Source organism: Thalassophryne amazonica, chromosome 16 (assembly GCF_902500255.1).
Source record: "Thalassophryne amazonica chromosome 16, fThaAma1.1, whole genome shotgun sequence".
Taxonomy (NCBI): domain Eukaryota; kingdom Metazoa; phylum Chordata; class Actinopteri; order Batrachoidiformes; family Batrachoididae; genus Thalassophryne; species Thalassophryne amazonica.
In genome coordinates, this window is record NC_047118.1 from 34,864,285 (window position 1) to 34,891,727 (window position 27,443).

Here is a 27,443-nt window from a genome sequence, read left to right on the forward strand (position 1 = left end):
GCTATGTACCACAGGCTTTTTAAGTTGGCAGTAATTAAAACCATTACTTAAAAAAGCCATCACTTGACCCAGCTATCTTAGCTAATTATAGGCCAATCTCCAACCTTCCTTTTTTCTCAAAATTCTTGAAAGAGTAGTTGTAAAACAGCTAACTGATCATCTGCAGAGGAATGGTCTATTTGAAGAGTTTCAGTCAGGTTTTAGAATTCATCATAGTACAGAAACAGCATTAGTGAAGGTTACAATGATCTTCTTATGGCCTCGGACAGTGGACTCATCTCTGTGCTTGTTCTGTTAGACCTCAGTGCTGCTTTTGATACTGTTGACCATAAAATTTTATTACAGAGATTAGAGCATGCCATAGGTATTAAAGGCACTGCGCTGCGGTGGTTTGAATCATATTTGTCTAATAGATTACAATTTGTTCATGTAAATGGGGAATCTTCTTCACAGACTAAAGTTAATTATGGAGTTCCACAAGGTTCTGTGCTAGGACCAATATTATTCACTTTATACATGCTTCCCTTAGGCAGTATTATTAGACGGCATTGCTTAAATTTTCATTGTTACGCAGATGATACCCAGCTTTATCTATCCATGAAGCTAGAGGACACACACCAATTAGCTAAACTGCAGGATTGTCTTACAGACATAAAGACATGGATGACCTCTAATTTCCTGCTTTTAAACTCAGATAAAACTGAAGTTATTGTACTTGGCCCCCACAAATCTTGACATGGTGTCTAACCAGATCCTTACTCTGGATGGCATTACCCTGACCTCTAGTAATACTGTGAGAAATCTTGGAGTCATTTTTGATCAGGATATGTCATTCAAAGCGCATATTAAACAAATATGTAGGACTGCTTTTTTGCATTTACGCAATATCTCTAAAATTAGAAAGGTCTTGTCTCAGAGTGATGCTGAAAAACTAATTCATGCATTTATTTCCTCTAGGCTGGACTATTGTAATTCATTATTATCAGGTTGTCCTAAAAGTTCCCTAAAAAGCCTTCAGTTAATTCAAAATGCTGCAGCTAGAGTACTGACGGGGACTAGAAGGAGAGAGCATATCTCACCCATATTGGCCTCTCTTCACTGGCTTCCTGTTAATTCTAGAATATAATTTAAAATTCTCCTTCTTACTTATAAGGTTTTGAATAATCAGGTCCCATCTTATCTTAGGGACCTCGTAGTACCATATCACCCCAATAGAGCGCTTCGCTCTCAGACTGCAGGCTTACTTGTAGTTCCTACGGTTTGTAAGAGTAGAATGGGAGGCAGAGCCTTCAGCTTTCAGGCTCCTCTCCTGTGGAACCAGCTCCCAATTCAGATCAGGGAGACAGACACCCTCTCTACTTTTAAGATTAGGCTTAAAACTTTCCTTTTTGCTAAAGCTTATAGTTAGGGCTGGATCAGGTGACCCTGAACCATCCCTTAGTTATGCTGCTATAGAAGTAGACTGCTGGGGGGTTCCCATGATGCACTGTTTCTTTCTCTTTTTGCTCTGTATGCACCACTCTGCATTTAATCATTAGTGATCGATCTCTGCTCCCCTCCACAGCATGTCTTTTTCCTGGTTCTCTCCCTCAGCCCCAACCAGTCCCAGCAGAAGACTGCCCCTCCCTGAGCCTGGTTCTGCTGGAGGTTTCTTCCTGTTAAAAGGGAGTTTTTCCTTCCCATTGTAGCCAAGTGCTTGCTCACAGGGGGTCGTTTTGACCGTTGGGGTTTTACATAATTATTGTATGGCCTTGCCTTACAATATAAAGCGCCTTGGGGCAACTGTTTGTTGTGATTTGGCGCTATATAAAAAAAAATTGATTGATTGATTGACTTTGCTACATAATCATTTACACAGAAGCATACCAGTTCTCTCACCAGTGCTAATTAGCTGTGCTGAAACTGTTGAGAGTTGATCGTCTTTGCAATGAGTTATATATGGAAAAAGGAGCACACAACCAGTGTTGCCACAGTTACTTTGAAAAAGTAATCCAATTACTGATTACTCCTTGAAAAAGTAACTTAGTTACTTTACTGATTACTCAATTGTAAAAGTAACTAAGTTAGATTACTAGTTACTTTTTTAGTTACTTTCCACAGCTGCCGACAACAACTCACTTTAGTCACCCTTTCTTGACTTCAATGAAAATAAATACTTGTTTTATAAAAAGTAAAATAAAGACCTCTTTCTTGACCTCATATTTAACTGTTGACAGCACTGTAACAGTAAAACTTGCAATTTCAAACCTACATTGTTTAGAAATGTAACTATTAAATTCTAACTCTCTAAACATTTTACTTGTCGAAATTATTATTATTTTAAGCAATATTAGTAGTTGTAGTAAAAAACGGCTTCAAAACTGGACCTTTAATCTAGGGGTGTTGTGGGGGGGGGCACATCCCTGCCCCACGCCCCCATTCCATCTGGATTCGCCCCTGCTTTGGCGTTTGAGCACAAAGAATGGATAACATTTATTTATGCAGAAAACAGGACCAGATTTACAGGTAAGAAAGTTTTATTGTGTTTTCACATCATGTGGTCCTCAGAAAGAGAGTTTAGGTGCATTTGAGTGGAAAATAGTGTTAGTTGTTGACGCGTCGCGGAGGATCAGCTGTTTTTAACGAGACGATACGGAGCGGCTCAGCTCAGAATTCTAAATAAAGGAGGGGAAAAAGTATAAAAATGTCTTTGTAAAGCTCAGTGCAGGTGTGCTGATCACCGCGCTTTAAGAGGTGAGGACGAGTCGAGCAGCTGCAAAAAACCGTGGATGAAAAGCTCACAGCTCGCTTAAAGTGGGCAGTTCAGTCGAACCCCGACCTCCTGCCCACAGACCAAGTTTAATGCTGCTGTCGACCCACAATGAAAAATAATAGTAACGCACAGTGACATGAAGAAGTAACTTTAATCTGATTACTGATTTGGAAAGATTAACGCGTTAGATTACTCGTTACTAAAAAAAAGTGGTCAGATTAGAGTAACGCGTTACTAAGTAACGCGTTACCGGCATCACTGCACACAACCAACTCAAATGGCTTCATTTTTTCCCCCCTTACAAATTTAGAGGATTTGCAAATTGCAAATTTAGAGTAACAGACATGCTTCAGCGTACAGGCATACTGCATATGTAACACAACTCTGGTTTTATTATAAGGCAGTATTTGTAAGCATTTTGTCTGTGCACTTTAAAATATTTGATGTGCCTAGTTACTTTGTGAATGTTGGTCCATGGGGCTTGGAGGGGGTCCCATCCCAGTGTGGCCCCCTGCTCTCATGCTCATTCCCTTCATCTGGCCATAGCGTGGATCATCAGTCATTCCCTTCTCATGCATAGCTTCCATGGGCTGAAGAAAGACGCAGAATAATTCATGATAAACAAAATTTCTACGCAAGGTCAGAATACTGACTTTCAATAAATTGAGAATATTAGCAATAGCAATTTCAATATCGACCAGCAATTCCTCCACAAATTTTTTGAAAGAACCCTGTAGAATTTACTCTCATGCATCTGAAGATTAATATGTTCAACTTATATAACAATTCTTGTCAAAACAAAGCACTCACATCAACAAGTGCCGCCAACTGTCATCAACACTGTGTTTGTAGGACTGCTACATAATAAAAATAGTGTTTTTTCACGCAAATTTTTTTTTTTATCTCCAGGTGAAAGGGAAGACACACACCACTTATTTATTTAGAATTACTAGAAGATGTACCCGTTGGCAGACTATTGGAATCAGCACGGAAACCCTGTGCTTTTAGGCTATAAATAAAACTACAGCACTCACATGCTACTCTTGTTCAGTCTTTTAAAATTGCTGTATGATTGTGGTAAAATGATCAAACTTCTGCTGTTTCTTAAGTGTTAAAAAATGTACTGTACATTTTGATCATTTCATTGTTTCACCTTATGTATTTAGTGCAGCGGATAAGACAATATTTAGAGGGGAATCCTGCTAATGGTGATAAAAGCATCAAATTCGGCAGAAATACTCCTCAGACAATCCTCTTTTGAAAAAAACAATTGGCTACTTGAATTTTCAATCGGTTTTTATCCCATAACTCCATAGAATTCAGTCACAGATAGTCCAAACTATACCTTTTTGGAATCTTTATGATCAGGCAAATAATGTGGAATATTTTTCAATATGATTGGAGCATCTTTTAATTTTGACCTCTGTGTAATTCTTCAATTGACCCCTACCTGACCACCGATTGAAAAGTCAAGTGGCCAATCGTTTTTTTCAAAAGAGGAATTGGAATAATTAATGCCATTATTCCACACACAGTCTGATACAGTAGGTGGTGGTATGCACATTAAAGCTGGTTTGCAATCTACTCACAAACAGAAAAAAGAAGATGTAGTTTTATTTTTTGTTATTAATTGTTAAGTGTTAAATGTATTTTCAGACTGTGGCTGACAACATGACTAAGGTGAGCATCTTAAAGCAGTGATTCATGATCGATTTAGACATGCTGGCAACCATTCTGAACTCTCAAGCGATGTTAGCGAGACCGAAACAATCATGGCGGCAAAGATTATGCGTTGGCGATACAGCCGTACAAACACAAATTACAGGTAGGAATGAATAAATATCAGTTTCTCATTGTTTTACATTAAATGTGCTAAAATCTTTTGAACAGCATTACACAGAAATTTTAGATTATTTTTAGCCCAAATATTCCATTAAAAAAAATTTTTTTTTAATTCTTTACTAGTGCAGAAACCCAACACCCCCCTCCCCCTTTCTGGTTACGCCCCTGAATTTGTTTTATGAGCAGAATGCAACAATGAAGCATCTAAAAGCTTTGCAAACAGAGAATCCTTATACATTATATTAAAATATTGACAATGGAAAACAGCAGCTTTAGCATGTACAAAGAGAGATAAAAAGCATGCTTAACATTTGTGACAGTGTGGAAACCATCCATATTTTCATAACACTTCTTTTTTGTCACCGAAACAGCCAATTAGCAAAATGCCAATAATTGTTTACTTCCCTTTAATGTTACACATGACTGAATCGATTTCAAAAAGAGTTACTAAATGATTTACTTGTAAAAGCATGGCTATAATTGTCAATAACAAATAAAAAACTAAAATAAATACACGCATGATTTAATAATTATGTACATTTTAGACTGATGCTGACAATATAGTTCCAGAATCAAGTGAATTTTAAGACATAGTGCAATGCCAGTGGATTATGTGGAACTCTTGCTTTTCATGTTGTCAGTGGTGACAGAATAGACATATAAATAAAACATAAATCAAAATATTTTTGTACTTTGTGCATTGCGTGCATGTTGTCCTGAGGATATCCTGATGAGCCTTGGGGTGGATGGGGATGTCCAGATCCAGGTGGTCCTGGGCTGGGACCCATCATGCTGTGGGCTGACCCTGGAGAAGGACCAGGACTCGGGCCCATCATGCCTCCCGGAGAAGGCCCTGGTCCTGGGGAAGGGACAGGCCGAGGTGTCCCTCCCATTGGGGGGTCAGGAGTTGACATGTCTTAGGAAAAACCCGAGAATATGGGGCAGGAGCAAGCACCCTCTGAGGAAAGATAACAGGAGAAATTAAGACAATGATTAGAATCTATCTGGAACCAGAGAAGTACACAACCTTATTTAACTCTTGGCAAACTATTCAAAAGTGGATATGCAGAAATACTACAACCCCTGGCAAAAATTATGGAATCACCGGCCTCAGAGGATGTTCATTAAGTTGTTTAATTTTGTAGAAAAAAGCAGATTACAGACATGACACAAAACTAAAGTCATTTCAAATGGCAACTTTCTGGCTTTAAGAAACACTATAAGAAATCAAGGAAAAAAGATTGTGGCAGTCAGTAACTGTTACTTTTTTAGACCAAGCAGAGGAAAAAAATATGGAATCACTCAATTCTGAGGAATAAATTATGGAATCACCCTGTAAATTTTCATCCCCAAAACTAACACCTGCATCAAATCAGATCTGCTCGTTAGTCTGCATCTAAAAAGGAGTGATCACACCTTGGAGAGCTGTTGCACCAAGTGGACTGACATGAATCATGGCTCCAACACGAGAGATGTCAATTGAAACAAAGGAGAGGATTATCAAACTCTTAAAAGAGGGTAAATCATCACGTAATGTTGCAAAAGATGTTGGTTGTTCAGTCAGCTGTGTCTAAACTCTGGACCAAATACAAACAACATGGGAAGGTTGTTAAAGGCAAACATACTGGTAGACCAAGGAAGACATCAAAGCGTCAAGACAGAAAACTTAAAGCAATATGTCTCAAAAATCGAAAAATGCACAACAAAACAAATGAGGAACGAATGGGAGGAAACTGGAGTCAACGTCTGTGACCGAACTGTAAGAAACCCCCTAAAGGAAATGGGATTTACATACAGAAAAGCTAAACGAAAGCCATCATTAACACCTAAAGAGAAAAAAACAAGGTTACAATGGGCTAAGGAAAAGCAATCGTGGACTGTGGATGACTGGATGAAAGTCATATTCAGTGATGAATCTCGAATCTGCATTGGGCAAGGTGATGATGCTGGAACTTTTGTTTGGTGCCGTTCCAATGGGATTTATAAAGATGACTGCCTGAAGAGAACATGTAAATTTCCACAGTCATTGATGATATGGGGCTGCATGTCAGGTAAAGGCACTGGGGAGATGGCTGTCATTACATCATCAATAAATGCACAAGTTTACGTTGATATTTTGGACAATTGAAAGGATGTTTGGGGATGATGAAATCATTTTTCAAGATGATAATGCATCTTGCCATAGAGCAAAAACTGTGAAAACATTCCTTGCAAAAAGACACATAGGGTCAATATCAACGAGCAGATGTGATTTGATGCAGGTGTTAGTTTTGGGGATGAAAATTTACAGGGTGATTCCATAATTTTTTCCTCAGAATTGAGTGATTCCATATTTTTTTCCCTCTGCTTGGTCTAAAAAAGTAACCGTTACTGACTGCCACAATCTTTTTTCTTGATTTCTTATAGTGTTTCTTAAAGCCAGAAAGTTGCCATTTGAAATGACTTTAGTTTTGTGTCATGTCTGTGATCTGCTTTTTTTCTACAAAATTAAACAACTGAATGAACATCCTCCGAGGCCGGTGATTCCATAATTTTTGCCAGGGGGTTGTATATCGGTATCTAGCCCCAAATCAGGAAAATAGGATTATTCTTGAATGTTTACATTTCTATTACTTTTTAATTATATTATCACTTACACCGTGGGCCTCAGAGACTCCTGCAATTTTAATGCCGTTTGTCCTGTACATATGGTATTGACAATAAAGCTGACTTTGACTTTTAGAAGGTGTGGAAAATTGAACAAATTGCCTATATCCATAGAAAGTGAGTGGGGGTGTCACAGGGGTTGCCACGTGATGACGATGAGCCAGTCAGACGCATTGTCTTCTGTGCCATCAATTTCTATTTAATCCACTAGATGGCGGATGCAGCCTGTGAGCTGTTGCCAGCAGCCGCCATCTTGCTTAGCGTTATTCCACATCGTTAGACATTAAACAGAAATCTATGATGCTCTGACTTAAACTTGGGTTAAAGTGATCTGAAACTGCTGTTTTGTGCAGCATTCGGGTGCTGCGAGAAGCTGACAAAGTAGTATCAGCTGGTTAAATAAATAAAAAAATACAGGGTGCTCCAAAAAAAAAACAAACAAACAAAAAAAAAAACCCGCCCTATTTTCTTTTTGATCTCATTTTTTACTCAGATGAGATATTCTGAAAATTCTTTCACCAAACATTAGTAGAATGATGGGAGATTATGTCCTTCAAATCTGATAGAAATTGAAACATTTTTGGTGGTCTGTCCTTAATAGTTGCTAATATGCTCTATTCAGGCTCCTCTTTGACGAATAACTGCAGCAACACAAACGTTGAAATTTTCAAATTTTCGATGACTCGTCCAATCATGTCAACATAAGAAGGGAAATCAGGCACATACCAGCTGACATTTACCAGCTGACCAGCTCGTATTTTCTATCTGGACTGGGACGAACAAATTAATTCAAGTCTATTAGATATTATATAAATAGTATTTTTGTTCTGTATTTATTTTGACAAATAGTGGCTGTACAAATATGGGACTGAGTTTGAATAAATGTAACAGCACAGAAAATGCAGATTTATGGTGAAACTGTCTTAAAAACATTGATCATGTCCACATTGTTTTTTTATTTATGTCTGGTTGTCACATGCTAACCGAGATGGCAGCGCTCTGGCAACAGCCAGCAAATGAGCAGATCGCAGCGGTCCTCTATCTAGTAAGTAAATAGAACTGGATGACCTGTACCCACTGTATAAAAGAACTGGTAGTGCAAACACCAAATCAGTAACACCTGCCAAATCTGTTCTGCACATGCACACAACTACATGTGCAGAACATTTAACAGCCAACTGGAACAACTGAGTGTTTTATGCCCATGTAGCTTATAGTGGCATTCTGTTTCATTCAAAATATTAATTAAGAAAGTATAGTTGCTGAGCCAAAAACAGTCTGCCTGTGCATTAGAGGTAGGCGATACAGGGAATTTTGGTATTGATCCGATGCCAAGTAAATACAGGCCCAGTATCACTGATACTGATACTTTTTCATATTTAAGCTTCATAGATCCAAAGGATCCAAAAGACCTAGGATAGAATTTCACCAAACATTGTACGTGACAACAAAATACTTTATCACAATCAACATTTTTGTTTAAAAAAAATATCACTCAACACAACTTAAAACAAAATCTCCTGAGGTAGAGGGCTGACAAACCACAATACAAAGGTGCGCTGCTCCATGTTGTGACACAGTGCAGTGCTGCTCTTACAGACAGAAAGTAGACTTTGATGAATCTGCATGCGCAGTAGTCAGTGCGTGCGGGAGAGAAAAAAAGCTTGAGTATCGATCTTTTTACACGAGGATCGTTTAATATCAATACCAGAATTGGTATTGATATTATCGATATTAGGATCAATCCGCCCACCTCTACTGTGCATGTGCTTATCTAGGCAGTACAGATCTGGTACTGACAGGCAGAATGGACTAAGAACACCTTTAAAATCTGGAATACAGCACAATTATCTTTCATCCTTTGGAGGTTAATAACATGAACTGGATTTATGAACGATTTTACATTTAAAGTAACAGGTACAGAAACAGATGTGAAAATTACTGTTTTGATGCATTACCTCAGTGTCTTCTTTTAAAGTTACAAACAATATTTCTTCAATATTAAACATTTTTACATGTTCTAACCCTCTCAGATCAGCAGTGGTAATGATATCTTGGTTACATTTTCACTTTTTGAGTCAAAAATTAACAAAACCCCACAGGAGGACAAAACAACCCCAGCTGACACTTCAACTGCTCTGATATACCTTGGTTATTATTAACCTGGGCCTTAACGGAATTAACGGTTAATAACGCGAAAGTATCGGTTCAAGTTCATGCAATTTTGTCGTTTCGTTAAAAACTATAAAATGAAAGTAAACGAACAAAGAGAAGCCCAACTGGGTTTAGCCTGCTAGCTAAGGAACCACAGCATGCCTGCTAACGAGCTAGTTAAATTAGCCGAGTCGGCCATGCTCTCCCAGGCTAATTAGTCTTAAAATGTGTGAGTTTTTTTGGTCTGTTTGGTCAGATGCGACCAGAGAGCATCCCTGCTCTGTGTCTGAGGCTGTCTGATCCATCGCGCCTCCCGTACGCTGGACTCAGCGGGCACATTTCCACAAACACTTTTCATTCATTTGCGCTGTGGCGCCGCGGCTCGGTCTACAACTCAGCTGTTTCCTCAACAATAGTAACGCACAAAAAGCGCACATTTACGCCGAGGGCAGCCCAAACCACAAACAAAACTCCCGGGACTAAACAGCTGACTTAAAGCCGATTTACACAAAAGGTTAAAGGATGATAATTAAAGCCTCACCGGTTTCAGCGTCTCTTGGATTTCCTCCTCAGCCACAAACAAAGACCGATCTACACAGTCGGTTTTTTTCCTCTTCACCCGTGAGTGTGATTTTGCAGCTCAACAGCGACCCTGTCGGCTGCGAGGCGCGGCTTTGCAGGCAGGAATGTAGAGCGAAGAGGCTCCTTGGGGGGATGGGGGCAGTAAACAGCAAGTATTGATTTTTGACACTGAATGCTTTTAAAACCACCAAATTAAATTAGATGTGAGGTGTTGACTGAGGGACAGAAAGGGAATATCTTGTGTGAGTTGTGCCTATTTTGGTTGAAAGAACAACAGTGTTCAGCAAGAGCGGATCTATATTCAGGTAAAGGGGGTGGCGGTGCAGACCAAACAGCTGGCGTCTTGTTATACCATAGAGACACAGTGTATATTTGTGAGCGTTATTTGCTGTTGAACTGAAACAGTGGCTACAATGTAATAACCGAACGGTCCCCCCCTAAAAATCAGTCAGCCCTGCCTTCACTGCGCATGCGTCATTAGCCGTGGTGCACAATTATGTTTCTGCTTCAAACTGCACTCCAGTCATCATGTATCTCAGCGACAGATTTCTGAAGCTTTTGTACAACAATCATTTCCACATAAATTCAACATTATTTCATCATAAAACATCGAGGAAGTGATCAGAGCACCGCAGCTACATGAGCTGCTAGCTGATGCGTTCACTGCGAGTTGGTCATTTCATAGCATCACAGAATATCGCCTCGTTTCTGCTTAAAACTGACTTTAGAATGATTTAAGAGCTTTTACCTTGTCATCTGATGGTTAATAATCCCATGAATCCATTTGATCCCTTTGGGTTAAGAGACTCCATCTCAGACAAGCTACTGAGCTCCAAAAAGACGCATGCGCATGGACCAATTTTTAGAGGTGGACTGTATGCTCTGCGACAGGTGTCCTTGGTTTTAGTGAAAATGATCACGCTCAAATTTGAACTCCAGTGGCAAGTTAAAGTTGCTCCAATTTTGGCAAAAAGTGATTCAGATTATTGGTTGAGTTAATCAGATTAATAAATGGAATGGGTTCAACCATGCTGAATGTTTGGTCCCCAAGGTAAAGGTCAAACAATGTCAACATCCAATCCATTGGATGTTGACATTGACAGACGTTATCCCGTAACATGATAACTAAGCATGACACATGGTGCAAAATATTCTTTTTTAAAACCATATTAGCTCAACCAATAATTTGCATCACTTTTTACCAAAATTGGAGCAGCTTTATCTTTTGACCCCTGTACAAACTGAAATTGAACTTTGTCACCATTTTTGTTTTTACAGTCATATGTAGTCCAAACTATACCTTTTTGGAATCTTTATGATCAGACAAATAGTGTGGTATAGTTTTCAATATGACTGTGGCATTTGTAAATTTTGACCCCTGTGTAATTCTTCACTGACCCCTACTTGGACACCTATTAAAAATTCAAGTGGTCCATCTGCTTTTTCAAAAGAGTAATGTCTAAGGAGTATCTGTGCCAAATTTTGTGCTTGTATCACCATTTGAAAGATTCCTCTACAAACATAACATGATGTTATGACTTCAGAATTACATAATTTATTAAGATTTGCAGAAAACATGACTTTCATTGATTTCTTTCCTTCATCTGCACATCTAGTCACATCTTTTATCCACTCTTTCAGTAAACCTATTTTCTTTCAGTGTTTTCCATTTGTGAGTCACATGTTTAAAGAGACCCAGTTTTTAAAGATCCCGTCAGAAATCCTGTCACATGATGGAGAGAGACACATGATCATATAGCACAACAGCAGCCTGAATGTTGGTCACCAAGAAAAAAAAACTAATACATTTTTATTAACTTAAATGAAATATGCAACGACAGCGTGATTTGCTAAACAGTTTTATGACCAATAAAATTATAAATAAAAATACAAAGAGCACACAACAGCAATAAAGGCGCGAGCTGTGTGCTCAGCTTATTGATACCTGACCGCTTCATTTAACAAGAGCTTCACACATCCGTTCATGTTATTGCTTTTGCACGGTGAGGAGATTGTTCTTTTGCACTTAAGTTTCCACACAAAAACAAAAATACACAACTCACATTTGTGTTATTGGTGATCACTATTTTTCCCCTCAGAGTAGATCTCCGGTGCCCCACCCGACATACACACACATACTTCATAACATAACAAATTCATCAAAACTATTCCTAGGCTTGGTTTTCCTCTTCTCATTCTTCCTCTGGATGTAAGTGATGTTGTTTGTGGGTAGTGTTTCCTCCTCATACCGACCATGTCCTTCTGCAAATATAAAAATGGGATATACATCTGCAGATGTAGACACAACCTGGGAAGAAAGGAAGAGATAAGAACATAACAAACCAACCAAAAAAAAAAAAAAAAATTGCTACACCAACATAATTTTTTTAAATAATGCAAGTTATACAAGGCTATTTGTGATACAATTAATAGTACAAAAAAGTGCTAAGAATGGAAGAACAAATGGTAAATGGACTGCATTTATATAGCGCTTTTCCATCTGAATCAGAAGCTCAAAGCTCTTTACAATGATGTCTCACATTCACCCATTCACACAGACACACTGATGTCAGGGTGCTGCCATGCAAGGCAGCTCACTACACACCGGGAACAACTTGGGGATTAAGGACCTTGCCCAAGGGCCCTTAGTGATTTTCTAGTCAGACTGGGGTTTGAACAGAGGATACTCTGGTCTCAAGCTCAACACTTGACCACTAGACCATCACCTCACCAACTAACTCAATTACATACCTCATTAACATCTGCACACAACTTCTCAAAGTCCTTCTGGTCTTTAGCATAGAATCCGATGGTGCAGCTGGGGTCCATGCGAGAGAGCGCCATTTTCCTGGGATGCTTACAATGAAACGACTGAATGTAGAGAGAAAATACAATAAAAAATATAGATAAAAATCAGAAAAAGGGTTTTACACCAAAAGAAAATATTTCTTCACGTTAATTGAACATTATGGAATAAACGCTCACAGATTCCCCTGCTATACAGGCAGAAAAGTGGAAATAAAAAAGAAAGCAAAAAGGAGGATGAATAGCATGTTCTCTTGCCTGCAAAGGAAAGTGATCTCGTTTTGTGTCCACTGTGGGCTGACAGTAGTGAGGATCCAAGTACAACAGATGGTCATCTGTAGCACAGACCCAAGACAAAGTGAAAGAACTGACACCAAACAGCTGAGCAGAATCACAATGGTGTATTACAGCACGTATTACTGTGCCTACCTTGGAAGCCAACAAAGAACAGCGAGTGCTTCGGTTTGCCTCCAATGATTCCAATGCAGCATGGGAGCTTCAAGAGTCCCTAGTGAAAGGAAAGCAGAATAACTCATCGTTCTCTTTTCTCTCTCTCAATGGCATTTTCACACCAGACAAATCAACACAGGAATATTTGCTTATTGCTGACCCATTAAACCACACTGCACCCAGGGAGATTGAGTCCTCTATCATTAATTTGCACTCATTTTGGTGAGGAGTTTGCAGAGCAACCATGATAATGCAGTTGCTCTACAATTACTTTTTTTTTTTTTTAAATAACTTGTCTTTAAAACTACAGTGTGCAGGATTTAGTGTCATCTAGAGGTGAGACTGCAGATTGCATCCTAATGTTACCGATCGTGATTTTGTTTCCCTTCATGTTGTCAGTTTTTTGGCAATGGGGAGTGTTGCTCCCCTGCCTTCTTTAATGATAAGCAATATGTATGATCCTCCATTTCACAAAAAAATGAGGGCTCATTAGAGCCGGTAAGATGAGAGAGTAAGGAGTTGGCCTGCCAATATGTAGACCTGGGTTTGAATCCTGCTCATGTTACCAGTCTGTGTCCTTGGACAAGACACAATATACATTGTCTTAGCCTACCCAGCTGTAAATGGGTACTGGCCTCAGCTGGGGATGTAACCTCAGACTGGTTACCCGCCCAGAGGGGGTTGTACACTCTAATATGCTTGACACTAGAGAATCTGGAGATAAACATGGGCACGAACAGCCTCGGAACCTACATAGGGAGGGTTTTCAAACTTGTTAGCCTGTACTAGCAACCAGCATACTGTATTTTCTGGGTCACGGCAACTCAACTTTTACAACCCCTGGCAATAATTATGGAATCACTGGCCTCGGAGGATGTTCATTCAGTTGTTTAATTTTGTAGACAAAAAAGCAGATCACAGACATGACACAAAACTAAAGTCATTTCAAATGACAACTTTCTGGCTTTAAGAAACACTATAAGAAATCAGGAAAAATAATTGTGGCAGTCAGTAACGGTTACTTTTTTAGACCAAGCAGAGGGAAAAAAATATGGACTCACTCAGTTCTGAGGAATAAATTATGGAATCACCCTGTAAATTTTCATCCCCAAAACTAACACCTGCATCAAATCAGATCTGCTCATTAGTCTGCATCTAAAAAGGAGTGATCACACCTTGGAGAGCTGTTGCACCAAGTGGACTGACATGAATCATGGCTCCAACACCAGAGATGTCAATTGAAACAAAGGAGAGGATTATCAAACTCTTAAAAGAGGGTAAATCATCACGCAATGTTGCAAAAGATGTTGGTTGTTCACAGTCAGCTGTGTCTAAACTCTGGACCAAATACAAACATGGGAAGGTTGTTAAAGGCAAACATACTGGTAGACCAAGGAAGACATCAAAGCGTCAAGACAGAAAACTTAAAGCAATATGTCTCAAAAACCGAAAATGCACAACAAAACAAATGAGGAAGGAATGGGAGGAAACTGGAGTCAACGTCTGTGACCGAACTGTAAGAAACCACCTAAAGGAAATGGGATTTACATTCAGAAAAGCTAAACGTAAGCCATCATTAACTCCTAAACAGAAAAAAACAGGGTTACAATGGGCTAAGGAAAAGCAATCGTGGACTGTGGATGACTGGATGAAAGTCAAGTTCAGTGATGAATCTCGAATCTGCATTGGGCAAGGTGATGATGCTGGAACTTTTGTTTGGTGCCGTTCCAATGAGAGTTATAAAGATGACTGCCTGAAGAGAACATGTAAATGTCCACAGTCATTGATGATATGGGGCTGCATGTCAGGTAAAGGCACTGGGGAGATGGCTGTCATTACATCATCAATAAATGCACAAGTTTACGTTGATATTTTGGACACTTTTCTTATCCCATCAATTGAAAGGATGTTTGGGGATAATGAAATCATTTTTCAAGATGATAATGCATCTTGCCATAGAGCAAAAACTGTGAAAACATTCCTTGCAAAAAGACACATAGGGTCAATGTCATGGCCTGCAAATCAGAGAATGGTGCAACAATGGTGCAACAACCCCTGGAAAAAAATTATGGAATCACCGGCCTCGGAGGATGTTCATTCAGTTGTTTAATTTTGTAGAAAAAAAGTAGATCACAGACATGACACAAAACTAAAGTCATTTCCAATGGCAACTTTCTGGCTTTAAGAAACACTATAAGAAATCAGGAAAAAAAAATTGTGTCAGTCAGTAACGGTTACTTTTTTCGACCCAGCAGAGGGAAAAAAAATATGGAATCACTCAATCTGAGGAAAAAATTAGGGAATCATGAAAAACAAAAGAACGCTCCAACACATCACTAGTATTTTGTTGCACCACCTATGGCTTTTATAATAGCTTGCAGTCTCTGAGGCATGGACTTAATGAGTGACAAACAGTACTCTTCATCAATCTGGCTCCAACTTTCTCTGATTGCTGTTGCCAGATCAGCTTTGCAGGTTGGAGCCTTGTCATGGACCATTTTCTTCAACTTCCAAAGATTTTCAATTGGATTAAGATCTGGACTATTTGCAGGCCATGACATTGACCCTATGTGTCTTTTTGCAAGGAATGTTTTCACAGTTTTTGCTCTATGGCAAGATGCATTATCATCTTGAGAAATGATTTCATCATCCTCAAACATCTTTTCAATTGATGGGATAAGGAAAGCGTCCAAAATATCAACGTAAACTTGTGCATTTATTGATGATGTAATGACAGCCATCTCCCCAGTGCCTTTACCTGACATGCAGCCCCATATCATCGACTGTGGAAATTTACATGTTTTCTTCAGGCAGTCATCTTTATAAATCTCATTGGAACGGCACCAAACAAAAGTTCCAGCATCATCACCTTGCCCAATGCAGATTCGAGATTCATCACTAAATATGACTTTCATCCAATCATCCACAGTCCACGATTGCGTTTCCTTAGCCCATTGTAACCTTGTTTTTTTCTGTTTAGGTGTTAATGATGGCTTTCATTTAGCTTTTCTGTATGTAAATCCCATTTCCTTTAGGGGGTTTCTTACAGTTCGGTCACAGACGTTGACTCCAGTTTCCTCCCATTCATTCCTCATTTGTTTTGTTGTGCATTTTCGATTTTTGAGACATACTGCTTTAAGTTTTCTGTCTTAACGCTTTGATATCTTCCTTGGTCTACCAGTATGTTTGCCTTTAACAACCTTCCCATGTTGTTTGTATTTGGTCCAGAGTTTAGACACAGCTGACTGTGAACAACCAACATCTTCTGCAACATTGCATGATGATTTACCCTCTTTTACGAGTTTGATAATCCTCTCCTTTGTTTTAATTGACATCTCTCGTGTTGGAGCCATGATTCATGTCTGTCCACTTGATGCAACAGCTCTCCAAGGTGTGATTACTCCTTTTTAGATGCAGACTAACGAGCAGATCTGATTTGATGCAGGTGTTAGTTTTGGGGATGAAAATTTACAGGGTGATTCCATAATTTATTCCTCAGAATTGAGTGAGTCCATATTTTTTTCCCTCTGCTTGGTCTAAAAAAGTAACCGTTACTGACTGCCACAATTTTTTTTCCTGATTTCTTATAGTGTTTCTTAAAGCCAGAAAGTTGCCATTTGAAACGACTTTAGTTTTGTGTCATGTCTGTGTTCTGCTTTTTTTCTACAAAATTAGACAACTGAATGAACATCCTCCGAGGCCGGTGATTCCATAATTTTTGCCAGGGGTTGTAGTTTGCTTCCGTGTCAAGTGAGTCACTGGCATGAAAACACAAGGCTGGCGTCTTGTTATACCATAGAGATGCAGTGTATATTTGTGAGCGTGATTTGCTGTTGAACTGAAACAGTGGCTACAATGTAATAAAACTGCATCAAATTAAACTGTGTGCTACTTAAACAATCCACTGCTGCTTGACTGTTTTCACTCCAGCCGGCATTATGCCCAGATGCATGACCGACAGAATAGGGGAGGGACCGATGATTACTCTTTTTTATTTATTTTTTTTACAATTTTCCAACTGTGCTGCAAAATGCAAAAGACAGAGTAAACATGTCCCTTCTGAGCTACCGTATTAGCATGGTGGTGCAACACATCAGCCTCCATGAGGAGGCCCACTTCCATATACATACGAAGGGCTCATTCTAAGCTTATGATAACACAATGATTGAGTATTGCAGGCAATTATACACTAATAATCAGATAGTGATGAATGCTTGATTACATTTCTGCTAAAACACAAATCTAAATTTTACAAACTGGAGCTATATTGTTAACTCATCAACTGCTCAATCTACACACAATATAACAAAATGTGAATGTATTAAAAGTGCTTGAGATACTTTGACAGATGTGATGTAGGCAGGATTGAAAGCCTCTCCACCGAGTCGTACAGGAACCAGAATGATGACAGACATCCAAGACTGGCTCGCTGCACCAGAGTTAGCAGAGTGAGGTCGCTCACACAACTTCTTAACATCATCTTTGAAGACTGGACATATAAAGAAACAAAAACAGAGTAAAACACGCACTCTGCTCTCACTTCTATTTCAGATAAACATTTAACGTTTCCTCTGCTGCTTTGATGCTTGTATTCTAGACCAGAACTACAAGGGATAACATATAGTCAGGCCCACAATTAATGGGAAAAGAACATAATCTTTCTTTTGCCTCTGTACACCACCCATGCAGTTAAAATGAAACAATGGCGTAGTGTAGATTTTTAGATTTAATTCTTAGCTTTTAACAAACATACATAATCAAATGTAAGTAAATAAAAGCATCCCCCCCAATACAAATAATCAATTTTACATCCAGTTTTCTTGATACAATTCGATGGATATATGAACACTTTTTTTTTTATTTTAAGTTGCCGAGTGTGTCTTGGACCTTGGACCTTACATCAGTCATTTAGAAATACAAACCGTATGGTACTGTATGGTAAATCTGTCTGGAATAGGCAGTTCTCAAAAGTGCAAGAAGGAGATCAGCCACCAAGACACCCAATCAATCAATCAATTTCAATCAATTTTATTTATATAGCGCCAAATCACAACAAACAGTTGCCCCAAGGTGCTTTATATTGTAAGGCAAGGCCATACAATAATTACGTAAAAACCCCAATGGTCAAAACGACCCCCTATGAGCAAGCACTTGGCGACAGTGGGAAGGAAAAACTCCCTTTTAACAGGAAGAAACCTCCAGGAGAACCAGGCTCAGGGAGGGGCAGTCTTCTGCTGGGACTGGTTGGGGCTGAGGGAGAGAACCAGGAAAAAGACATGCTGTGGAGGGGAGCAGAGATCAATCACTAATGATTAAATGCAGAGTGGTGCATACAGAGCAAAAAGAGAAAGAAACACTCAGTGCATCATGGGAACCCCCCAGCAGTCTAAGTCTATAGCAGCATAACTAAGGGATGGTTCAGGGTCACCTGATCCAGCCCTAACTATAAGCTTTAGCAAAAAGGAAAGTTTTAAGCCTAATCTTAAAAGTAGAGTGGGTGTCTGTCTCCCTGATCTGAATTGGGAGCTGGTTCCACAGGAGAGGAAAGCTGAAGGCTCTGCCTCCCATTTTACTCTTACAAACCCTAGGAACTACAAGTAAGCCTGCAGTCTGAGAGCGAAGCGCTCTATTGGGGTGATATGGTACTATGAGGTCCCTAAGATAAAATGGGACCTGATTATTCAAAACCTTATAAGTAAGAAGAAGAATTTTAAATTCTATTCTAGAATTAACATTAAGCCAATGAAGAGAGGCCAATATGGGTGAGATATGCTCTCTCCTTCTAGTCCCCGTCAGTACTCTAGCTGCAGCATTTTGAATTAACTGAAGGCTTTTCAGGGAACTTTTAGGACAACCTGATAATAATGAATTACAATAGTCCAGCCTAGAGGAAATAAATGCATGAATTAGTTTTTCAGCATCACTCTGAGACAAGACCTTTCTAATTTTAGAGATATTGCGTAAATGCAAAAAAGCAGTCTTACATATTTGTTTAATATGCGCTTTGAATGACATATCCTGATCAAAAATGACTCCAAGATTTCTCACAGTATTACTAGAGGTCAGGGTAATGCCATCCAGAGTAAGGATCTGGTTAGACACCATGTTTCTAAGATTTGTGGGGCCAAGTACAATAACTTCAGTTTTATCTGAGTTTAAAAGTAGGAAATTAGAGGTCATCCATGTCCTTATGTCTGTAAGACAATCCTGCAGTTTAGCTAATTGGTGTGTGTCCTCTGGCTTCATGGATAGATAAAGCTGGGTATCATCTGCGTAACAATGAAAATTTAAGCAATGCCGTCTAATAATACTGCCTAAGGGAAGCATGTATAAAGTGAATAAAATTGGTCCTAGCACAGAACCTTGTGGAACTCCATAATTAACCTTAGTCTGTGAAGACGATTCCCCATTTACATGAACAAATTGTAATCTATTAGATAAATATGATTCAAACCACCGCAGCGCAGTGCCTTTAATACCTATGGCATGCTCTTAATCTCTGTAATAAAATTTTATGGTCAACAGTATCAAAAGCAGCACTGAGGTCTAACAGAACAAGCAAGAGATGAGTCCACTGTCTGAGGCCATAAGAAGATCATTTGTAACCTTCACTAATGCTGTTTCTGTACTATGATGAATTCTAAAACCTGACTGAAACTCTTCAAATAGACCATTCCTCTGCAGATGATCAGTTAGCTGTTTTACAACTACCCTTTCAAGAATTTTTGAGAGAAAAGGAAGGTTGGAGATTGGCCTATAATTAGCTAAGATAGCTGGGTCAAGTGATGGCTTTTTAAGTAATGGTTTAATTACTGCCACCTTAAAAGCCTGTGGTAGGGGGTCGTTTTGACCGTTGGGGTTTTACATAATTATTGTATGGCCTTGCCTTACAATATAAAGCGCCTTGGGGCAACTGTTTGTTGTGATTTGGCGCTATATATAAAAAAAAAAAATGACTGATTGATTGGTACATAGCCAACTAATAAAGATAGATTGATCATATTTAAGATCGAAGCATTAAATAATGGTAGGGCTTCCTTGAGCAGCCTGGTAGGAATGGGGTCTAATAGACATGTTGATGGTTTGGATGAAGTAACTAATGAAAATAACTCAGACAGAACAATCTGAGAGAAAGAGTCTAACCAAATACCGGCATCACTGAAAGCAGCCAAAGATAACGATACGTCTTTGGGATGGTTATGAGTAATTTTTTTCTCTAATAGTTAAAATTTTATTAGCAAAGAAAGTCATGAAGTCATTACTAGTTGAAGTTAAAGGAATACGCGGCTCAATAGAGCTCTGACTCTTTGTCAGCCTGGCTACAGTGCTGAAAAGAAACCTGGGGTTGTTCTTATTTTCTTCAATTAGTGATGAGTAGTAAGATGTCCTAGCTTTACGGAGGGCTTTTTTATAGAGCAACAGACTCTTTTTCCAGGCTAAGTGAAGATCTTCTAAATTAGTGAGACGCCATTTCCTCTCCAACTTACGGGTTATCTGCTTTAAGCTGCGAGTTTGTGAGTTATACCACGGAGTCAGGCACTTCTGATTTAAAGCTCTCTTTTTCAGACGAGCTACAGCATCCAAAGTTGTCTTCAATGAGGATGTAAAACTATTGACGAGATACTCTATCTCACTTACAGAGTTTAGGTAGCTACTCTGCACTGTGTTGGTATATGGCATTAGAGAACATAAAGAAGGAATCATATCCTTAAACCTAGTTACAGCGCTTTCTGAAAGACTTCTAGTGTAATGAAACTTATTCCCCACTGCTGGGTAGTCCATCAGAGTAAATGTAAATGTTATTAAGAAATGATCAGACAGAAGGGAGTTTTCAGGGAATACTGTTAAGTCTTCAATTTCCATACCATAAGTCAGAACAAGATCTAAGATATGATTAAAGTTGTGGGTGGACTCATTTACATTTTGAGCAAACAAAATCGAGTCTAACAATAGATTAAATGCAGTGTTGAGGCTGTCATTCTCAGCATCTGTGTGGATGTTAAAATCGCCCACTATAATTATCTTATCTGAGCTAAGCACTAAGTCAGACAAAAGTTCTGAAAATTCACAGAGAAACTCACAGTAACGACCAGGAGGACGATAGATAACAACAAATAAAACTGGTTTTTGGGACTTCCAATTTGGATGGACAAGACTAAGAGTCAAGCTTTCAAATGAATTAAAGCTCTGTCTGGGTTTTTGATTAATTAATAAGCTGGAATGGAAGATTGCTGCTAATCCTCCGCCTCGGCCCGTGCTACGAGCGTTCTGGCAGTTAGTGTGACTCGGGGGTGTTGACTCATTTAAACTAACATATTCATCCTGCTGTAACCAGGTTTCTGTAAGGCAGAATAAATCAATATGTTGATCAATTATTATATCATTTACTAACAGGGACTTAGAAGCAAGAGACCTAATGTTTAATAGACCACATTTAACTGTTTTAGTCTGTGGTGCAGTTGAAGGTGCTATATTATTTTTTCTTTTTGAATTTTTATGCTTAAACAGATTTTTGCTGGTTATTGGTGGTCTGGGAGCAGGCACCGTCTCTACGGGGATGGGGTAATGAGGGGATGGCAGGGGGAGAGAAGCTGCAGAGAGGTGTGTAAGACTACAACTCTGCTTCCTGGTCCCAACCCTGGATAGTCACGGTTTGGAGGATTTAAGAAAATTGGCCAGATTTCTAGAAATGAGAGCTGCTCCATCCAAAGTGGGATGGATGCCGTCTCTCCTAACAAGACAAGGTTTTCCCCAGAAGCTTTGCCAATTATCTATGAAGCCCACCTCATTTTTTGTACACCACTCAGACAGCCAGCAATTCAAGGAGAACATGCGGCTAAACATGTCACTCCCGGTCCGATTGGGGAGGGGCCCAGAGAAAACTACAGTCCGACATTGTTTTTGCAAAGTTACACACCGATTCAATGTTAATTTTAGTGACCTCCGATTGGCGTAACCGGGTGTCATTACTGCCGACGTGAATTACAATCTTACCAAATTTACGCTTAGCCTTAGCCAGCAGTTTCAAAGTTCCTTCAATGTCGCCTGCTCTGGCCCCCGGAAGACAATTGACTATGGTTGCTGGTGTCGCTAACTTCACATTTCTCAAAACAGAGTCGCCAATAACCAGAGTTTGATCCTCGGCGGGTGTGTCGCCGAGTGGGGAAAAACGGTTAGAAATGTGAACGGGTTGGCGGTGTACACGGGGCTTCTGTTTAGGGCTACGCTTTCTTCTCACAGTCACCCAGTCGGCCTGCTTTCCCGGCAACTGTGAAGGCATTATAGGCTCCTGTGGCTGCAATGGGAGAAACCGTGCATGGTTCAACATTTGTGTGTTGCATCACCAGTTTTGCAGCATCCTGGGGGAGTGGCACAGAGAAGGATTTTCGTTAAAAAAAAAGAAAAAAGAAAAGAAAAAAGTAAAATTTCAGTTTGCCAGAAGGCACATGGTTGATCGGAGCCTAGATTTGGCCTGTTTTCTTGAAACAAAATCCTGGTCTGTTCCTCTCCACCACGAAGCTGTGACTGATGATGCAACAAACAAAAGTTGCTCTGTGCACAAGACATTTTCTGGCTGATACGGAAGGGGGTTGGCTGAGTAAATACTGACATTTTCCCTACACCCATAGGAGCTGCCACTTTCTCACTATCTAAAGAAAATAAAAATAAAATACAGTGGTCATAATGACATGCTCTCCTCATTAACACACAGGAATGTCCGATCAAGTGTAAACAATTTCAAGCAGATCGTTGAGCAAAATGTTTGTAAATGCAGCCAAATTAAACACACCAAAGAGAGAATATACTCACTTGTGCAATCTTGTGCAACATATACTGTCAAGTTGGGAATGTCTGTTGATTCTGCCACAGCTTTCCTGAAACAAATTTACATCAAACATAATGAAAGCGCATGTCAGATCTCACCATTAACTACTTGTGATAATTGAGCAGGTACGACATTATATCAATCTCACCGGAGAATATGGGCCACAATGGACGGACCATACCAGTCCCCAGCCTTCTTCCCTGAGCTTTTACCAAACTCCACCAGTTTATGGATCCCAAAAGGGGCTGCAGGACAGTCTGCAAACCATGATACCATACTTCTGTGTCTGGCATCTATGGGTCTGTCCATGATGGAGCCTAAACTCAGTTTTCGACCCATATTTTTAGGCCTCTCCTCTAGATTCCATCCGGTGTCTGCATCTACTGCTGAGCAAGTCGTTGGTAGGTCCATGTCATCTTTGACTGCTTGGTATGTCCTGGACCAAGTCCAGCCTCAAAGTGGTACAATGATAAAGTAATGTGATTACATTAAAATAAAGTTTTAAAAAAAAGTCACATGTACTATGCACACTAATATATATATATATATATATATATATATATATATATATATATATATATATATATATATATATATATATATATATATATATATATATATAATTTTGTTATCATTGATAAAATTGATTACAACAGGTAATATGTGATGTATATATAGAAAGAAAACATCATAAATGAGCACTACTTGTGATTTTGTTTAAAAGAGTTTAGAATTTTTAATTATGGGTGAGGTATATTTTAATTTATATACCTCTACATTATAAAAATATAAATTTTGATCCTCTAAGAAATCTTGCGTGTCATCACCTGGTGGCATGAGGTGTAGGAGCAGGCCTTTTGCTAGCAGCATTTGTCCTGTGCGCAGAACACAACCCCAGCCACTGTCGGTGGTTAGAGAAAAGCTTCCGAGCCGAGGGAAACCACGTCTGTACGTCAACCACAAGAGAGATGCAAAGGAGCGTCTGAAAGACTCTTTTTCCTCTAACATACAGACAATGAGAATTGTTAGAAAGTCTGAACTAAACATCCAACGGTACTTTAATAATGATTCAAAGATCATTTGGGAAACTTGGCAAGCCCACTACTCGAAAAGTCCATCTGGTTTGCCACAACAGAAGTCCTCACCGTGATTACTGAGTTTATAGGAGTTTCCAAGCATAAACACAGGGGAGGTCTGATTGAAGTGTGATTTCTGTTTCAAGGTCCAGCCTGATACAGCAAAGTGAAAAGAAAAAAGTTTATTCTCACAAAAAAAAACAAAAACAAAAGTGATCTGCTGTCATTATTTAAATAACTTTTCATGATGTCAGAAAAGTAACACTGACCATATTTTACACTGTTCCACACTGAAACCAACTTAGATTTGAATTTGCTTTGGTCCTCCGCATCCTGTGCTTTCCTGCTCATGTCTACGTCCACAGATTCAACAGACTCAGAGAAGAGGAACTGCCAGTCGTCCATATTGTCGTCTGTTGGGGACTGGTCCTCACTGCAAGCCAATGAGGCGCTGGGATACATAATGACTGGGATCTGACTGATAGTGATTGTGAAAAACAGCCACCTATCACCATAGCAACCTATGCAAATGAAGTAGATGCAACATAGATTAATACTCATTGTACATACAATTAGCGTCTATGCAATACCACACAGTAGACATGCACATAAAACACGAATGTGTACAAACAACCATCTCTGTATCAGGTTGGTTTAATCAAAGCAAAGTTATTAATTTGTCATGCCAGCAAAGAAGCAGAAAACCATGACTGCACCTTGTAACTCAGGAATTCCAGATATGTCACTGTAGCTGAAGAATTACTTGTATCCGTGTGTCACCTTCTAGTTATGAGAAGGTGACAGCAGGTGGCAATCATACAGTTAGCTATGCAAGTACTTATATAGCTAACTGTATGACTGCTACCTGCAATCATATAGTGACAATAAAAGAGATCTTTAACTTTATTGTGTAATACAATACTTCAATATATGTAAAGATACTCATAAAAAATAAACATTTATATTTGTGGCTTAAAACTCAATTTGTGTTGACCACTTCTCTTGCATTTATTTTCCCAGTTTACTTGTAAAATAAATACAGTTTACAACTTTTGAAGTGCAATGAAATATTTATTTTTTCTTTTAGTCCCTCGTGCCACTGAGTAACTGTTTATTTTAAATTACACGTAATTGAACTGATGAAAAATTGAGGCTAATCTACATTATTTCAAAATATGTTTTTTTAATTTTCGTACTGAACCTTGCAGTTAGAGAAAGCAGTCACTTGAGGTGGCTCGGGCATCTTTTCCGGATGCCCCCTGGACGCCTCGCTGGAGAGGTGTTCCGGGCACGTCCCATTGGGAGGAGGCCCCGGGGAAGACCCAGGACACGCTGGAGGGACTACATCTCTCGGCTGGCTTGGGAACGCCTTGGGGTTCCCCCGGAGGAGCTGGAGGAGGTGTGTGGATCGGGAGGTCTGGGCGGCTTTGCTTGAGCTGCCCCGCGACCCGACTTCGGATAAAGCGGAAGAAAATGGATGGATGGATGGATGGACCTTGCAGTTATTATATCGATATGGCTCCGTACGAATGGTGCCACTAAATTCCCAAATGCTAAAGGGGTAACAAAAGTTATGAGCTGTACATTTTTACGTCTCAAAGTGTGGTAACTGTTAGTAACTGAGACAGTAGTAGTCAGTTAGCGAAACAAATCAAATGAAGTATTCTCTTACCTCAGTTTAATCGTTGCCATTCCCCTCGTTTTTTTTATAATGAAGAAAAGAAGTTATATTACATATTTATGCATATTTTCGCGTCGATAATCCTGAGTTATAAGACGAACCCACAACAATGAAACAATTACTTCCTGTTTATAGTGGTCATGTGTTAGCAGGTTTGTGGTTGGTCAAATGAGGACCAATGACAGATCGTTGATGTCCCACCTGATTCGTTTGTCAATTTCATCGTCAATAATAATAATAATAATAATAATAAGTCCAAACAATGAATTCTTTATTTCTTTTATTGCATTTCTGCAATCTAGACTTTTTTTTCCATTGGTTTTTCACAATTGGTAGCTATGTTATGGACAACTACTGTTACACAAAAGTCACACATACAAATATGGACATAACAGCAATATTATATGTTGAGAGCGGGTTCATATGGAATGGAATATGTGGAAGTTGGGAACGACTGTTAAAACTGCATAAAATGGAACAGCCACGTATATTTGGTAGATTCTTCATTCTTGATGTAAAACATATTTTGAAATAAACTATTTTCAGTAGTAAAGCACAAATTCACTAAATGATGACATGTAAAATGTTTGAATAGTCAAACTAATAGAAAATTAATACATTAAAGAAACTAAGTCAATGTGAATTTTTGACACAAAATAAAGTGCAATTGTCACATCACAGTAAAAATGGTATCAGAACATGAGGTTGATTTCTATATCAACTCCTCCAGCATACAATGGATGAAATAAAGACATCTAAGTTAAAATAATTATGTATCATGTGAAATAAAATAAACCATCAAACTTACCAAATCTTCTGTAATTAGAGATTTAATTTGTGAGTTGACCATTATTGGACCACCAGAGCGCTCTTTTTGGTGTCATGTGACATTGTCCATTAAGTGGCAGTCTAACAGAAAGTTTGAGCCTGGTGTCCGTAAAAGTAAATTAAAATAAAACCCAAACAACAGCAGCCTTACTGGCCACCAGAGTCCTGTGATTAGCAAGGAGGCTTCACAAGCAACTTCACAGAGCCATCTGCCTTCATTTGGTTCCAGTAATTGTGGATGTTAAAAGACAGGGGCGGATCCAGATTCAGGTGTATGCGTGGGGGGGGGGGATGCTGAAGGTAACACAGGAAGTTTTGTAATTCTGCATGCAGTAATACAGTGAACAGTGTTCAATCAGCTTTTGCTTATCCAAGGCCTTTGGTTAGAGGCCTGGCTTTGGGGGGTGCCCCCCCCAAATCAAACACCGAAAGTTGCTAACAGGGATGAAAATTGGAGGTTCATCAGACCTCAGCTGTATCTAACGTCACCTAAGTTTTCACAGCTGAATATGCAGCAGTTTGGAAGGTTTTTTTTTTTTTTTTTTTTTTTTTTTTGCCGGACTCATTGACTGACTCAGTACCTTGCTGTGCTTGCCCTGCTAATCACAAAAAAAAAAAAAAAAAAATTCTACATATATATATATATATATATATATATATATATACTCCAATTCTACTACTGTGGTCACTGGAATGGGCACTGGAGGATTGCATATTTTTAGACACTGTACTGTAAAAATATACATAAATAAAGTCACTGGCACTTTCCTTCACACATAACATTATACACTATCCTATACG

General features: G+C 39.1%; 2 protein-coding genes across 5 annotated transcripts in view; both read right to left on the reverse strand.

Moving 5' to 3' along the window:
• The window catches only part of smarca4a (SWI/SNF related, matrix associated, actin dependent regulator of chromatin, subfamily a, member 4a), a 50,426-nt gene extending 40,402 nt beyond the window's left edge, over nucleotides 1–10,024 (reverse strand). For 2 of the 3 annotated variants that reach the window (XM_034189884.1, XM_034189883.1), the window contains exons 1-3: nucleotides 9,936–10,024; nucleotides 5,287–5,552; nucleotides 3,210–3,342 (exon numbers count right to left, since the gene is read on the reverse strand). In XM_034189884.1, coding sequence (XP_034045775.1) covers nucleotides 3,210–3,342; nucleotides 5,287–5,508 — 355 coding nt within the window. In that variant the 5' untranslated portion in view covers nucleotides 5,509–5,552; nucleotides 9,936–10,024. The remainder of the gene's footprint in view (nucleotides 1–3,209; nucleotides 3,343–5,286; nucleotides 5,553–9,935) is intronic. The other variant, XM_034189882.1, reaches the window with a different exon arrangement.
• A 1,493-nt stretch (nucleotides 10,025–11,517) lies between these two features.
• Nucleotides 11,518–25,977, reverse strand: LOC117527502 (cysteine protease ATG4D-like). Of its 2 annotated transcripts, none has more exons than XM_034189889.1 (11): nucleotides 25,806–25,977; nucleotides 24,403–24,654; nucleotides 24,206–24,286; nucleotides 23,885–24,061; nucleotides 23,206–23,509; nucleotides 23,042–23,106; nucleotides 17,572–17,720; nucleotides 13,211–13,289; nucleotides 13,040–13,116; nucleotides 12,728–12,847; nucleotides 11,518–12,284 (listed from the first exon to the last, which is right to left on the reverse strand). In XM_034189889.1, the coding sequence occupies exons 2-11, from the start codon at nucleotides 24,593–24,595 to the stop codon at nucleotides 12,117–12,119; spliced, it is 1,413 nt and encodes a 470-aa protein (XP_034045780.1). In that variant the 5' UTR covers nucleotides 24,596–24,654; nucleotides 25,806–25,977; the 3' UTR covers nucleotides 11,518–12,116. The 2 variants fall into 2 exon arrangements, with proteins under 2 accessions (XP_034045780.1, XP_034045779.1); XM_034189888.1 differs by having other exon boundaries at nucleotides 23,885–24,058; nucleotides 24,203–24,286.
• Nucleotides 25,978–27,443: the final 1,466 nt, after the last annotated feature.